Source organism: Meriones unguiculatus, chromosome 20 (genome assembly GCF_030254825.1).
Source record: "Meriones unguiculatus strain TT.TT164.6M chromosome 20, Bangor_MerUng_6.1, whole genome shotgun sequence".
Lineage (NCBI taxonomy): Eukaryota > Metazoa > Chordata > Mammalia > Rodentia > Muridae > Meriones > Meriones unguiculatus.
The window spans coordinates 24,434,917-24,451,718 of record NC_083367.1 but is presented as its reverse complement, the minus strand read 5'-3'; the positions used below and the strand labels follow the sequence as shown (position 1 = coordinate 24,451,718).

The window sequence follows — 16,802 nt, the reverse complement described above, 5'->3', positions numbered from 1 at the left end:
TTTTGTCACGTGATGTTTTGCTGCAAGCTGGACATGTGATGTTTTGCTGTGAGCTCTCTCATGTAAGGGTGTGACTTTGGCCAGCTGAGAACATCTGTGGGTGGACTCTGAGGAGAGGAGAGATATAGGGGCCCACGCACAGTGAGACATCGCTTTTTGGATCAACATCTCTGCACTGATCTTTGTTGACTTTGCAGAGAGAAATGTTCCAGAGAACTTCTAAGGACAATCCAGCTGAGTCTTGTGGCTTTCACTGACTTTGTATTGCTGCTTGGTGTTGGCTTTTGGACTGGATTGCAGGTATCCTGACTGAGTTTGGTAATCCCCTAAAGACCCATCAACCCTAATTAGCAGCAAGTAGATAAAAGAGGTCTACAGCCATTTCCTCTACTAATCTCCTACCTAAGGTTTAGGCGGTTGGAAGGGAGATAAAGGTGTTTAAGAACCTTAAATAAAGTAGGTTTGGTAAAAAATCCAAGCCTGCAGGTGGCGCCCAATGTGGCTTAGGCACAATGGGTAACTTCGCTTCTAATGTAGTTGAAGAATGGTCAGGTTTTGATGGGTTGGCAATGTTGTTTCAGGAGGTTGCTGCTGAGTGGTCTCCTGTCTTGCTCCCAGAGGAGTTTCTGGTTCTGTTTTGTGGCCTTCATATATACCTCTGCCTCATACTGCTAGAATTTACTATTATACCAAATGTCAGCCCGCTGACTTTGTTGCTTTTTCTTCTTTTGTTCTATTATTTTTTCAGATTAACATACAAAGTACTGGGTTTCGTAGTGGCATCTTCACTGGTATGTGGCCTTGCACTTTGTTCTCAATGCTTTCCTCCCCTCTCCCTCTCACCTACTTCAAGCTGGTTCACTTCCTTTTCCCAGTTGGTCCCCTCTTCTGCTTTCCTTTTAAATATATCTATTTTCATAATTCCCACCTTTTTAAAGATCTCTCTCCCTTTTAATAATCAATCTCCTTCATAGTTCTGTGACTATACCCAAACACACAGACACTTTTTAATTTAAGACTCACATATGAAAGAAAATGTGGTATTTGTGTTTCTGAGATTGCCTAATTTTGCTTAAGTTATGATTTCCAGAACCACCTATTTCCCTGCAAATGTCATGCTTTCATTTTTATTTATGGCTGCATAAGACTCCATTGTATATACGGACCACATTTCTTTATTCACTTGTTGATGACACCTGAACAGGTTCCATTTCCTGGACATCATGAATACAACAGTTATAAAGATGAATCTCTGTGGTATGCTTAGGCATATGCCCAAAGGTCGTATAGCTGAGTCTTATCTAGACAGGCTGGCCCAGCCACCCTGCTACCTTTGTCTTCCCAACAAGATTAGAAGCATGTACCACACCATTCCTAGTCTTCAAAACAGTTTTAATTTGTACTTCCCCTTGGGGATAAAGATGTGCAATGCTTCTTTTGTTTGTTTTTTAAGACATGGTTTCCTTACATAGGCTCGAATGTCCTGGACTTGCTTTGTAGACCACTGGTCTCAAACTCAAAGAGATCCATCTGTCTCTACCTCCCAGAGTTCTGGGATTAAAAGTGTTTGCCACCACACCCAGATTCTAATTGTATTAATTTGGATCTGTTCTCTGTTTCTTTTGATTATTTTGGCCAAGAGTTGGTTAATTTTGTTCTCACAAAGAACACAGTCTTTGATCAATTTCATGTATTGCTCGTTAAGTCTTTATTTAATTAATTATTGTGCTGATCTTTATCATCTCTTGCCATATTCTGTTTTAAGGTTTAGATTGATCTTGTCCATCTGACCCTTGGAGTGCATTTGTATTAGTGTGAGATTTTGTAATTGTTTTGATGTAAGCATTCACAGCTATAACCTCTCCTTTTGCGGTTTAACTGTATGCCAACAGTTCTGGTAGGTTGTGCAGTCATTTAATTTCTACTTGAGTTACAGAATTTTTAAATTTCCTTCCTGATATGTTCTGTGACTCACCGGCCATTCATCTGTTTGTTGGTCATGGGCTGGAGAGATGGCTTAGCAGTTAAGAGGACTCGCTGCTCTTGCAGAAGATCCAAGTTCAGTTCCCAGCACCTACATGGTACATTACAACAATCTTTAACTCCAGTTCCAAGGGCTCAGATGCCCTCCTCTGGCCTTCAAAGGCACAGGGCATAAACAGGGCACACACAAACACAAGCAGGAAAAACATTCAAGCACATCTTATCAGATCGCTGTGCAATAGAACCAGAAAGTATTAGCAAAACTACAGGAACTTCCCCAATACACAGAGGGTGAACAATAGACCTTTAAAACAAATTTTTAAAAGTTGTGTTCTGAGGAAGAGAGAGAAGGCTCAGTGGTTAAGGGCACTTGATGCTCCTCCAAAGTACCTGAGTGCATTTCCCAACACCCACTCCAGTAGCTCACAACTGCCTGTAATTCCAAGGGATCCTCCAAAGCACCTGCCCTCATGTACACATACCCACACAAATAAATTTTTTAAAAAATCGTTTAAAAGTTGTGTTCTGGCTAGTTCAACAATGGTTGTCTATCAACAACAGGTTCAAGAATCCAGTAGTTGTTCAGTCCATGAGGCTGGATGTCTCAGCTGGTCTTCAGCAGTACACTGGAATCCTGAAGAAGTAGGCTCTAATGCCAGCAAAGGAATGGACTTGATAATGAGAGGGAAAGCAAGCAGGCAAAGAGAGCAAGCTTCCTTCTTCATGTTCTTTACATAGGCTGCCGCAGAAGGTGTGGTTCAGATTAAAAGTGGTTCTTCCCAATTCAAAGAGTTGAGAAAAACAAAAATCCTTCACAGGTGTGCCCAGACATTTGGATTTTAGTTGATTCCTGATGCAGTCAGCTTAAGAGACAAGAATCGCCATCACATCACAGTGCCTGCTTTGTTTGTTGAGACCATGTCTCACTACCTAGCCCCACCCTGACTAGAACTTGCTAAACAGACCAGGCTAATCTCACATTCACAGAGATCCACCTGCCTCTGCCTCCCTAGTGTGGGCTCAAAGGCATACATGACCATGCCAGACTACGAGAATCATTTTTAAGAAACCAATAAAATAAAACAAAGATGCTATTAAATGTAGAGCTAGGAGACAGAAGGAAACAAACCAAAAAAAGCTAAAATAAGGCAAAGAAAAATACTGCCCAATAATGGAAAAATACATAAATAAAACTAGTATGAAGGAAAATAACAGAAACATAAAACATTTTAAAAACTGCAATACATTAAAATCCTAGCAACCACGTGGAGAACAGAAAAGAAATACAATGAGAAGAAAAGACAGAGCGCTGAAGCACCTTCCTTCTCGCTCCTTGAAAGCTGGAGGGTGCCTGTCACCAGCCCAGAGGCAGGGTAGCCTCCGCTGAACATGTGGACTCCTATTTTTCCTTTGGTTTGTGCCATAGCAAAGACTGTATTGAGCAAATGTGTTATGCAGTGGTTCTCAACATTTTTAAGGCCGCGACCCTTTAATAGAGTTCATGTTGTGGTGACCCTCCCCAATCATAAAATTATTCCCATTGCTACTTCATAAATGTAATTTTGCTACGGTTATGAATCTTAATGTAAATATCTGATATGCTGCTCCAGCAAAGGAGTCAGGACACACAGATTGAGAACAACTGGTTTAATGTCTGCCAGAATCCTGTTATTCTTCTGTGGTACCAGGGCCCTCTGCTGGCTACAATTGTTTTTGCATTCTATGGAGCAGAAGCTATCTCATCTGCCTAGAATGGCTGTTTTAGTGAGGGGCGTCTCCCAAAGGTGCTGGAAGCAGCTGTTTACACTACCATCGGTATAGGCAGAGATCTGCCTTCATACTTGCAAGTCTACCTGAGTATAGACAACAAGGCGGAAAGACAGAGCTGTGAGTGCCATGCACACACTTGGAACTTCAGCACTCTTGGGCCCTGAAGTAGTAAATAACTGGCACACAGCTCCAGAATTTGATCCATCTGCCAGCCTCAGGTGCAGAGCCATCAGACTCCAGGCTTAGTCTCAGCTGATGAGATCTATTCTCAGCCACCAAAGGTGGCCTTTCTTCTTAGACATTTTGCAGCTTTGTGAAGCTTGCAGCCTTTGGCCCATGAGTGGCCCTCCTCCTCTCTGTGTCTGCCTGTGTGGGCCTTCCCTCATCTGGGATGAGCCCATCAATTTTAATGCTACTCTTTCAGAAAGGTCCCTGTCACACACTCAGAAATGTTTAATCAACCAACTGAGCATCCACGTGTAATCAAGTGAACACATGAAATTAGACTTCACCTGATGGAATCATGATTTGTATACACCTGCGAAAGAAGCCCTCCTCTTACATAAATACACATTCCATATTTACATATACCTGAAGAGATACATTAAAATATGGGTGCAGCTCTATTTAAGAAATTTATGCGAAGAAATTTATGTTTTCCCATGATCCTTTCTTTCTCTTCGCCATCTTTCCTCTGGCAGGCCGGCAGCTATCAACATAAAGGTCCAGTTGTGCAGTTTCAGTGGCTTCAAGATCTAGGCCAGACACGTGGTGGCACCAGGACAGGACAGACGTGAAGGTTTTCCAGTTTCTTAATGCGAAATGGGAGTACACATTCCTTTCCAAAACGAATCCTCGGTAGATAAACTGGACTGTCCTCTACAGAAAAAAAGCACAAGGGACAGTTGGAAGAGCTTCAAAAGAAAAGAACTCAAATTCCAGTGGGCCATCACTGGTGCATCTGTTGCTGACAGAATGGCCAAGAGGAATCAGAAACCAGAAATTAGGAAAGCTCAGAGAGCCAGGCTGTCGGGGCTGCCTGCCAAGGAAGCAAAAAAAAGAAAAAAAAAAGCTAAGCAGGCATCAAAGAAGACAGCAAATGGCTACTGCCAAGGCCCCCACAAAGGCAGCACCTAAACAAAAGATTGTGAAGCCTGGGAAGATCTCTGCTCCCAAGTTGGTGGAAAACCCTAACTTGGTAGAACAGAGTTAAAATAAAGAACTGTTTCTAACATAAGAAAGAAAGAAAGAAAGAAAGAAAGAAAGAAAGAAAGAAAGAAAGAAAGAAAGAAAGAAAGAAAGAAAGAAAGAAAAGAAAGAAAGAAGAAAAGGAAAGAAAAGAAAGAAATTATGCTATCCCAAACCGTATGGTAACCTGCTTTCATTTATTAACAACACAATATTGTATATTGTGTAGATTATAAAGAAATAGATTGACTCATGGTTCTAGTTCAAATTCATGGGCCCACTACTATGGCTAAAGAAGCTCCATCTTATGTTATGCATCCATCTTGGTACCCACAAGCCCTTTGTGGGTTCCCAGAAACCCTGACTCAGTAACCTCCACTCAAAAATGTACAGCTGTGACCATCTACTCGCTATGGCTAACTGCTTCTTGTTTCGTTTCTGCAACTTGCTTATGCCAGGTACCCAAGATTGTTTTGAGTTGCCTTAACCACTGAACTTGGCAGGACAGAACAATTTTTCCTTGCTTGCATAGATTTTGACATTCTTGTGTGGCTTTCCCTTTAAAAGTTCTTCCCCCTGCCTCTCCTTCCCAGCAATCTCAAATTTGGTTCAGAGACTGTTCGTCCTGCTAGCAGCTGATCAATAAATGTTTTAATTATAATTGGATTGAGTCTACAATCCTTCCCCAGGGTGTCACAATCTCTGTAACACATATTTGTTAATTCCCTTTTATTAACAGCGGCATAAGACTTCCTATGGTGGGAAACAGTCCTGCTGTATGCTAAGCCCTGCACAGACAGACAGACAGACAGACACACACATACACACACACATTCTGAGCTGACATACAAGAATAGCTAAATAAGAACAATTAGCCAGAAGCATAACTATAGAGGCTAAACAAGGTTAGTACATTCAGAGACTTTCCCGGAACTATACGGACTTTGATGGATTAGGCCTTTGCTTTCGTGTTGGCAGGTGGTGCTGTTTGTGTGCTGTGTTTTACAGCCTGAATGGCACTTGCATCATGGAGTCAGTTGTCTGGGAGTCTCTTACATGCCCCACTCTCTTAGTACTCACAATGGAAATTAAATTTGATCATGCATCTTGGAGGAAACAAATCACATCTAGGCCAAAGCACACCGACTGCTTTTGTTTAATTTCATTGTTTTATTTCTTGGTTTAATTTGTCCTTTTAACAGCTTACATTGTGTCTTCTAATCAAACACTGCAGGTTCTTGTTCCCTCCTCTCTCACTCATGCCCACTCACTGTGGCAGGCTAATCCTGACACTCCCCAATGAAGGCGTTCACTGTGACCTCCCCGGTCCCTGCCCTAAGCGTGGGGGGTCCTTCTCAAACACTCTTCCATACAGGGCCATCACTAAGACAGGCAAAGGGGCTCCACCTCGGCTCCGGAGACATCCATCTCTTGAAACCTGATGAAAGACGGCAAAGGGTTAGCTCCAACGCAGAGCCCAGCTTCCAAGCACCATCTCCTTCTAGAAACACCCCCCCGGAGCAGCATTGGGTGGCAGAAAGCACACATGATTTCATGGCAGAAGACTCAGCTTAATGACTTTGGTCTTACATAGATGGATGGGGGTGAAATGTGGCAAATAATCTCTTTTAAGGGTAGTTAAATAATGTACAACATATTCTTTAAACTTGTATACCACTACACAACTATTGGTAGCATTATGACGACTTCTTAACACTCCCATAGAATAAGCTCCGTATGCAGGGTTTCTTCCATGATATAAGCTCTGTACCCACCATACTGAGCACTGAACCCAGGGGCTTGTGCATGCTGCACACAGTCTCTGCTCATGATCTATATTTATAACTCTTTAAAAATGTGTATTTACTCTTTAGATTTACTTACTGATCTTACATGTGTGAATATTTGACTAGCACGTGTGTCTGTTTACCCTGTGCATGCTTGTTGCCTGTGGAGGTCAGAAGGAGTGTTGTACACGGAGCCCCTAGAATTGGAGTTACAGATTGCATGAGCTACCGTGTGGGGATTAAGAATCAAGCTCAGGTTCCCTGTAAGGGCAGCAAGTGCTCTAAGCCATTAAGCCATCTTCCCAGCTTAATTTTATTTCATGTATATGACTGTGTGTCTGTATATGTGTAGCTGCACAGTGTGCTTGCCGTATCTGAGGAAGCCTGAAGAGGGCATCAGAGTCCCTAGAACAGGAGTTACAGGCACAGTTGTAACTGCTTTTGTATGTTCATGCTGGGAGCCAAGCCTAGGTACTTTGCAAGACTAGAAAGTGCTCTTAACTTCTGAGCCATCCCTTCAACCAGTGTGTGTGTATGTGTGTGTGTGTGTGTGTGTGTGTGTGTGTGTGTGTTTTATTTTTTATTTGGTTTTTTAAGACTGGGTCTTTCTATGTAGTCCTGACTGTCCCAGAGCTTATGTTGACCAGGCCTCAAGCGTACAAAGATCCACCTGCCTCTTACTAGCTTCAGACTCACTTCGTACCCTAAGCAGGCCTTGAACTTTTGACCATCCTACCTAGGTAGTTTAGATTTCAGGCTGCTCCACCAGGCTCAGCATTTAATAATAAACAGCTGCAGTATTTAACAAACTGTGCTTAACTTGAACTTTCTGTATTATACAAAGGGTTATCAGCAATCCATAGTCTAATTTTAAGTCCCCCAAGACTTCACATTTTGTAGAACAATGCACCCCAGCTTGTCTATTATAGGATAAATTCAGTCTGGAACTCACTCTGTAGACCAGGCTGGCCTTTAACTCATAGAGCTCCTCCTGCCTCTGCCTTCCAAATGCTGGAATAAAGGCATGAGCCACCACCTCCCAGCCCTTTATTTTAATGATCTTGATTATTCTGGTCTACTTCATCTATTCAAAAGAAATTTATCTTCTTGAAAGCTTCTTACTTCATAATATCTTTCCAGGGCAAGCTGACTCCCGCTTAGGACAATCTGTGGGAAAACATAGCTTGTCCCAAAGGTGCCGCTGAGGGAGAATTCTTCAAACTTGGTAAAAGCTGACCCCACAGGTTCCCCACAAGTTCTCAGGTTGGTGGTTTGACACTTCAGTAACGTACATATCTGTGTAAAAGAGGGAAAGGAAAAAAGTAGTCATAACTCCATGTCAAAGAATAGTTTCCATCTGAGCAGCCACAGCTTGCTAAATCTTAAGTCAAATTTAGTAGAACAAGATCTTTACAGTTTTTCTTTTCTTGTTTGCTTGTTTGTTTGTTTTTTTGTTTTGTTTTGTTTTCTGAGGCAGTTTTCTCTGTGTAGCCTAGGCTGCCCTGGAACTCACTCTGTAGCCCAGGCTAGCCTTGAACTCAGAGATCCATCTGCCTCTACCTCCTGAGTGCTGGAATTAAAGGCATGTGCCGCCACTGCCCGGCAGTTATTACACTTTTCATAAAGGCAAAAAATGAGATAGAATTTTAAAGGTCAGTGTTCTTGGTCATTCTAATTTTGGATTGTTTTATAAAGTATTTGCTTTTGTTAAATTCTATTTTTTATCTCAGTCATACATTCATACGCTACACTGGTTCACAAATTAATTTAACCCCTAGATGAAGAGTTTGCAAAACAGTTCTCTAAAGTAGGGAAAGGATTCATAGAAGTTGTGTCTTTTTAAACTTGAACTTGTCTGCAAAGAACTCTTCAATCTGCTTTATGTTTTTCACCTGTAGCCAAGAAAAAAAAAATTGTTCTGGCTAAATTACATATTCGGGGGCTGCAGATAAATCCATGAAAAATGCAACGTTATACCAATTAACTAAATTTAATTCAATGTTTAAGGAAAAACTATGACGCTTGTTCTGATTATTTTATATTTTGTCAACTTGACAGAGCTAGGATCATCTAGAAAAAAGAACCTCAACTGGGGAAATGACTCCATCAGATTGTCCTTAGGCAGGTCTGTGGGAGCCCTTTCTTCCTTAATGATTATTTATGCGGGAGGGCCCAGCCGTGAGTATAAGAAAACAGGCCAAGGGAGCCATGGAGAACAAACCAATTAGGAGCCTTCCACCATGGTCTCTGTTTTAGCTCCTGCCTTGAGTTCCTGCCCTAACTTCCCCGGGTGATAGACTGTGATCTCAACAGTGAGCCAAAGAAACCTTTTCCTCCCTGAGTTACTTTTAGTCTTGGTCTGTTACCACAGCAACAAAGAGCAGTGGCGTAGAAGAAAACGTAGCGGTCAGGTAGCCAAGCATTCTACCTGTAAGTAATATTGGCCTTCCACAGTGTGCAGTCCATCAAAAGCTCCCAGGACGTAGGCCTCATCCGGTCGACTCTCAGACATCCTGTAAGTCAGGTGGCAGCACAGGTCCCTTTGGCAAACCGTATAATTTCCAGTGCTTCCCATAAGCTTCGTGAAGCTGAATTCATCAAAATAGATCATCCCCGGGAATTCTGCCTGCTCTGTGGAGAAGGGCTCGGTACTTCGGGCGTGAGCGCTCCAATCAACCGCTGCAGGCGCTGCGTGCTGGCGGGGCCGAGATCTCAACTCCGAGAGCAGCAGCTGGCCGCTCTCCGTCTCCATGTCATAGTGGTACACTCTGACTGCCTCAGGGCTGTAGATCCCGCTCCCTGCGAACAGCAAAAAGACATGCACAGGTTCCCCCAGCCTCTTTACCGTGACAAAGGAGAGCTCAAGAGAGCACAACAGCTTTTTAAAGGATGTGACTGTAAGTTCAGTGTAAATTGACTCTGCTCTCTGCATGATATGCTGAAATAATCGTTTGAAGGTTTTGATTTTATTAATTTTTTTTTAATTTTCCCCTTTTAAGCCAATTTAACAACAACAACAAAAAAAATTACTCCAAACATGAAGAATAATTTCAACTCTCCGGTGACTTAATTAATCGATTTGGATTTAAAATTCATTTACCACAGTGAAAGCTAGTCAAAAGGAAAGCAAGTATTACCTTTAATGAGGTTACTACCAAGAATAGACTCTAAAACTTATTATGCTCAGTAATTCTGTCATCGCAGATTTATTTCAATACTACTAATAGATGATAGACCTTCCTTAGTTCTAGAGGGTCTTTTGTATCTTTGGTTGTGAACTTAGCCTTTAATGGTCCAGCCACCTCTCTGACCACTTTTTTTTTTTTTAATGACCTGACTTCTTTATGACTCCGACCTTCCCTCGTGAAGCATAGAGGTAATATTTGCTTTCTTTCCTTACCATAATAAAGCTCCTTAAGCAGAGACCTATGCTGCTAACCAGGCTTGGCACTGAAAGTTTGTAACCCCAGCACTCAGGAGGCTCAGGTGGAAGGATCATAAATTCTAGGTCTCTGTGGGCTATATAACAAGATCCAGTCTCAAAAACAGAACAACTGGTTTCCTGCCCTCAGAAAACAAACAGGTAAACAAATACATCAAAACTCAAGCAGAAACCCCTAGTGCTATTAATTTTATGAGAGTAGAGATAGCCATAGAGCTGTTAAAGAAAAGTTTGACTTGAAAATCAATGAGGAGTTTTTTTTCCCAAGTCTGTCATTGCCACTTGATGGAAGGCAGAGCTACCTGTCATGTGCATTCTGGTGTTGTGGGTATTTGCTGCAAGCAGGTTGACTCCCATGGCTCTGGCCCACGCTGAATGGAAGGGGACAGCTGAAAGTAGGGGTAGGGTATTGTACCATGCCGTAGGGAGGAGAACACTGTCGACTTGAGAGTCCTTCACAACCATCACAGCCGGGTCGTAAGAAAAAATGTCAAAGCAAGTGAAGATGCCAAACTTGCCAAAGGGAGTGTCAAAAGCCACCAGCTCTGAATCTCTGGGAAAATCAAACTGAATTTCTGGCTCAAAAAGGTTGTACTGTCAGCGACAAGCAGAGAAGGAGGAAATTAGTACGGAACAAATTTGTCAATAGATGTGCTCAATACCCATAAATCTTTTCTTCCACATATCCTGATGTGCATACAGTGACAGGAAGATGTGCGGGCATTGTGCCTATTAAACTAACCATCTGTGAATTCCCGCACTGTGACATTAATCAAAACACATTATTTTTAACCATTGATGAATAAATGAAATCAAATGATGCCTAACATGTGAATGTTTCTCTCTTTAAAACTGCAGAATGAAAAAAAAAAGCGTTATTTTTAATTATATGTAAGTGTCTGTGTGTAAGCGTGTGAGTGTGGCTACCAATGGACCAGAAGTAGGAGGCAGGTACTCTGAAGCCAGAGTTACAGGTACCTGTGGTTGCTCTGTAAGAGCCGTGTGTGTGCTCTTGAATGCTGAACCATCCTCTGTCTCCCAGACAGGATGAACTCCCGAGTCTTATCATTTTAAAACTGTTTCCACTGTGTTCGTCAAATATCAACAGCACTCTCTGTGTGAGGTCTAGCATGTGTTCATAAAACAAACTTCATCATTTCTACTGTGGCATTTATAAAAATTAAATGAAGTTGACTTAAAATTTATTTCCACTATGGAGTTAAGTCTTGCCAAGCTATTAGTTATTTTTTCAGCCTGATGGCTGATTCCATGATGTAGGTATTTTATTGATGGCAACCATCATGGGGACTGGTGGATTGAATGAAAATGCCCCCATTCCCATAGGCCCATAGGGAACTACTAGGAGGTGTGGCCTTGTTGGAGTAGGTGTGGCTTTGTTAAAGGAAGGGTGTCACTGGGGGTGGGCTTTGAGGTTTCAGATGCTCAAGTCAGGCCCGGTGTTTCACTGTCTTTTCCTGCTGCCTGCAGATGTAGAACTATCAGCTCTTTCTCCAGCACCCTGTCTGCCTATATGTCACCATGCTTCCCACTATAACAATAATGGACCAACCGTCTGAACTGTATGCTAGCCCCAACTAAATCTTTTTCTTTAAAAGAAATGCCATGGTCATTGTTTCTCTGAGGATGACTGAAGTTTCACAGCTCTTTGTCCTCAGTATTTGCAACAACATCTTTATTCTTGTCAGGCAGCTAACTATGTCTTGCATTAGTTTGGTCTTTCCTGAATCCTGATGGCTTAAGCTGGGCAGGAGCAGAGCATTTACATAGCTGGGTCTCCACTCAGTCCAGTGTGTGTGTTGGTGCAGTCTGGCCTCAGCTACCCCACATCCCGGTGCTCCTGAGGCCCCTTGCTCCTCCACTCACCTCCTTTGTGGCCTTGCATCCTAAAGAACAGTAAATGGCTCATTCAGGACTGGTATGTAACCTAGCTGGAATGGAGGAGTGAGGAGGCCATTTTGGGGTTTCTGACTAACAGAAATACATCTTTCTGTGGACTTTGATCATAAAGATGAGAACTTGGTGCTGTGCTATAGTCACGTGACTTTCAAAAGGACAACTATCCTGGGCAAAAGCTGCTAATAAGACCTAGAGGGGTGGATAATATCTCCTAGATGGACCAATTGCTCCTAGAATGGGACCTGCCTTTTCTGTGATATTTTTTTCAGCTACACAAACATGGATATTTCCCTTCCTTTTTTTTTTTAACCAGTTTCTGTTGGATTTTGTTTCATAGCCGTTAAAAAGTCACTTTGAAATGGTGTCTTAGTATTAAATAATAACAGATTATGTAACCCCAAATCCTCTGACATTAACTCAAAGATGAGACAATGTTTCTCCTTATTTCCCAAAGGATATTCAATATTTGTGAGGCTGTTACAACACCTGTTTTAGCATTTTGTGATACTCTACTTTATGATTGATTCACAAAGAGAATCTTTAATTGTTATGCAAATAAATGAAATTGCCTTTTCAACTAGAAGCAGTAATAATTATGAGATGTTTATGTAACAGTTACATCTCCAGAATATAGCAAACAGCTACACCTACACATCACAAACAACAGAATAAAGCGAGATGAGTGAAGGCGTGGGTAACTCTTACCTTATGGTAGCGGGCTATTAGCCTACCCTCAGAGTCAAACACCACGTTGGTGTTGTACTGGTAACGGCCATCCAGAGGACATTGAGGATCGGTGGCATTGCACAGCTTCTTGTCCCCAATATTTGCCACAACATAGATAGAGTTATCCTTGGCCAGGCAGCTGAGTCTCTCCTGTACCGGTGTGTGGCCAAACCTAATTCAGCAAATGTCACCTCAGGCTGATGACATGACAGTGACTTCCAAAGTGACACTAAATTGTGCCCTTTCCTATAAAGCAACAGCTCTAGTTCAAGGATCAGCAGAAAAGATTTTAAAACTCACAAGCAGATGGGGGAGACGACTCAGTCAGTACAGCATTTGCCTTCTAAGTGTGAGAACCTGAGTTCAGATCTTAGAACATGCCGGGCTCAGCACCTGTAAACCCAGCAGTGAGGAGAAGGGAGATGGGGACAGACCCCACAATCTTTGGGGTCTCCTAGCCTGCCTGATGTGGCAAGGGTCCAGCCCATGGAGATTCGACCTGAAAGAGCAGTCGATGGTACCTGCACACTCACTCCTCTGTAAGGTTGTCCTTCTGACCTGCAAATATGCACTGTGCATGCTCACATGGACACACAGAGAAATGACTCGTGCATGTCATGCACAGGAAAGGAAAACAAAAGCTTATGTGCAACATAGTGTGCGAGTGTGTGTGTGTGTGTGTGTGTGTGTGTGTGTGTGTTTATGATTTCCAGTGTCTTCTAACGGTCCAGACATCCCAGGACAAAAGCCTAGAGAAGACTGAAGGGAAACTAATATTCTTGCCTTTGAAGGGGAACAGAAGTTATGCAGCAGCTTGCAACTCAGAGAACTTCTCTATGAGAAGGGCCTCATCTCTCACCCGGCTGGAATATTACAAACCTGTGACTGTAAACTGTGGCCAAAAACAACATACCAAGTGGCAGAAAACAGTTGATCCTCTGCAGGTCTTCTTCTATGGGGAGCTAATGCAGTATTGTGCAGTGGGGCGGTAAACACAGGTACACAGGCCTGGTGGGTCAGTTTTCACACACACACATGAACACACACACACACCAAATATGATATTCAGCTTCCTTTCTATCTTACTGGGTTCTCTTGGAAAAAAGTACACATCATGAAATTGCCTTCATATTTGTCTTGGAATAAGAAAAGGAATGTAGTGAGGTGAAATACTGCTTCAAACATTTGAACACCTCTCGCGTGAGGGATATGTGTTGTGAATAAAAAAATGTACTCAATAAAGCAGGGGCTGGAGAGATGGTGCAGAGGTTAAGAGCACTGGCTGCTCTTCCAAAGGTCCTGAGTTCAATTCCCAGCAACCACACGGTGGCTCACAAAACAGATCAGAGGCCAAAGATAGAAGGAGGAAGATTTCACAGAAAACTGGGCAACAGATATTAGAAAGCAGATTACTCTTTGTGAATAAAATATATTTGGCAGTTATTATAATTTTCACTATTATGTAGTATAGTGGCAACAAATCTGTTTGGTTGCCATGGCTTAATGCAATCGCTGTGCAATGTGTATGTGAGCATATGTTCGTGAGTGCACATATGTACCTTGTAGGATGAGAAGACAACTCTGGGGGTCAATCCTCAGTTACTATTTCCCTCCCTGCCTCTCTCTCACAGTATCTCTCATTGGTCCGGGACTTACTGGCCAGCAGGCTCTAAGGCTCTAATATCTCCTCCTCCCACCTTGCCATTGCCAAGAATTCAAGTGTGTGTTTCTGTTCCCACTTTTTCATATGGGTTCTGGGGATCAAACTCAGGCCCTCACCCTTTCAAGGCAAGGGCTTCATGGGCTGAGCCCTCTCCCCAGCCTTCAACTGGCTTTCTTTGATTCCACTTAACCTAATTACTAATTACATAGCCTTAACTTTCCCTTTCTTCTCCTAGTGACACCTGTTGTCATAAGTGAAAATTGGAGGCAATAGATATGAGTGTCAGAAGGTCCATGTAGATATAAAATTAGCAGCTAAAAGTAATTACACCCAAAATAATCTATTTCATTTTCTTTTAAAATTTTATATAATTATACAATTATACATATTTCAAGAAAGTTATGCCTAAACCACAGTTATTAATAGTTTATACTAGTTTACGCTCAGTTTCTCTAGTCAAAAGAGGACTGTGGTAAGTAACAAGTCGAGCATTCTTGTCTAACGTCATTCACCAGACAAAGAAACATTGAGCAGTAAGCACTATGACACATCAGTCTAACGCCACTGACTCAGAAAAGTGACAAGTCAAGCTTGTGACTTTGCTAGTCCATCTCATCACAAACTCTCTGTTGAAAGCGTCGTTACTCTCTGGCACGATGTTACCTTTTAGGGTCTCCACAGGGAATCCAGTTCACTTCAGGGTCTGGTATATCCTCCAGGTAGGGGTAAATGGTCTCCCTGGTAAAGATCCAACCATAGATTCCGTCTTCTGGGGTCACAATGATATGTGCACCCTGCTCAAGACAAGTATAGGAAGAAAAAGTTTCTCGCTGTTTCTAAACACCCACATTCTGGTCCAGCTGCAAATCTATCTGCCTTCCCTGACAGGAAGAAAAAAAAAAAAAAAAAAAGACAGTACCTGCTTGGCTGCCAGCTTGATTGCTTTCTCCAAAACATCTATGTTCTTGTTCATCAAGAGCAAGGCCTCTTCGGTGGAAACGGGGGTTTCTGTTTTGTTTGGCAATATAACAGCGTGCTCATATACAGCAGCAATAAAAGTGTCCAGCGCACCCACAGCCTGGGCAAAGAGGACAAAACTCACTGCACATTTAGGAAAATATAATGGAGCCATAATTAAAATATGGTGATCTTTGAAAAAAAGAAATATTCTTCCGCCGTATATCAGTGGAAGACCATTCAAACTAAAGTCCTGCCAGCAGCCAGCTACCTCTGTCTCCCTGTGGATATATTATGCAACACGGCATTGAGAAAAGAGGTTGTGAAAGACTGGCAGCCCCAAGTACATACCTGCATGGGCGTGGGTTTACAGCAACTGTTGACATTTCACAGGGGCCAACGCATCTTTAAGAGGAGTCTTTCCGAACCCACCAGTGAGTCCACACAAAACATACTGGTCAAATTCTTATTGGGTATATTTTCAAAAGAAAATTATTTTATTAGAACACCAATATTTACACTAGTGGGTCAATATTAGGGTGCTCTAGAAGACAGCTATCACATCAACGATTTATTGAGGACTTATCCCTATGGCTGTAACAGGGACAAAAATAGTGTAAGAAGAGCTCCAGGGTTTTGTTTTATTATATTTAGTTTGTTATATTTGTATGGGTGTTTTGTCTACCATGTACACCTCTATGTGTGTATGTGTGTATGTGTACCATGTCCATGCCTGGAGACCAGGAAGGTCAGAAGAAGGTATAACATACTCCTGGAATTAGAGTTTCTAATGGTTATGAGCAACCATGGGGATACTGAGAAAGAAACCCAGGTTCTCTGAAAGAACAAGTGATCCTAAACATTTCTTCAGCCCTCCCTTTTTTTTAATCATTTGAGAATTTCATACAAATCTATGTGTTTTATTCAAACCCACAAATCCAACCCCCATTTATCATGCCCCAATTCCACCTCTAGCCTTCTCTCTCTCTCCCTCCCTTCCCCCTCTGTCTCTCTATCTGTTTCTCCTCTTTCTCTCCCTCCCTCCCTCTCTGTCTCTCTGTGTGTCTATCTCACTCTCTCCCCCCTCTGAGAGCACTGAGCGCTGTCTGAGCATATAGGAGCATGGAGGCAGACTTTGAGGTGTTACATCACCGACAAAACCGAAAAGAAAAAATTCTTTCCCTTCTTCTTCCTCTACCAACCATCATGTCATCTTCTCTGCTGGAGTGAGGCTTCAGAAACCTCTCCCCTCTCCACCGTGGATTTTGGACAGCTTGTTCTGGAGTGGCTCTTGTGCGCACAGTCTACAGGCTCTGAGTTCCTATGTACCAGGACCCGCTTGTGTACAGCAGACACTATTTACTGTAGC

General features: G+C 42.4%; 1 protein-coding gene and 1 pseudogene across 1 annotated transcript; one reads left to right on the top strand and one right to left on the bottom strand.

Moving 5' to 3' along the window:
* Positions 1 to 512: 512 nt before the first annotated feature.
* Positions 513 to 5,602, top strand: LOC110565415 (large ribosomal subunit protein eL24-like; annotated as a pseudogene).
* Positions 5,603 to 6,091: 489 nt separating this feature from the next.
* Positions 6,092 to 15,737, bottom strand: LOC110565409 (vascular non-inflammatory molecule 3). Its single transcript, XM_021663099.2, has 7 exons — positions 15,396 to 15,737; positions 15,140 to 15,270; positions 12,793 to 12,985; positions 10,473 to 10,764; positions 9,157 to 9,527; positions 7,851 to 8,024; positions 6,092 to 6,379 (listed from the first exon to the last, which is right to left on the bottom strand). Exons 1-7 carry the CDS (start codon positions 15,606 to 15,608, stop codon positions 6,251 to 6,253), a joined length of 1,503 nt encoding a protein of 500 aa, XP_021518774.1. The 5' UTR covers positions 15,609 to 15,737; the 3' UTR covers positions 6,092 to 6,250.
* Positions 15,738 to 16,802: the final 1,065 nt, after the last annotated feature.

Bases quoted from the DNA above. Each gene is read 5' to 3' on its own strand.
- LOC110565409 (XM_021663099.2), bottom strand. From the start codon at position 15,608: ATGGCTCCATTATATTTTCCTAAATGTGCAGTGAGTTTTGTCCTCTTT. The intron at 12,986-15,139 runs GTAACATCGTGC...TTGCTGAATTAG, and splicing joins CCCTGTGGAGACCCTAAAAG to GTTTGGCCACACACCGGTAC. The intron at 6,380-7,850 runs GTAAGAAGCTTT...GTCTTTCATCAG, and splicing joins CCCTGGAAAGATATTATGAA to GTTTCAAGAGATGGATGTCT.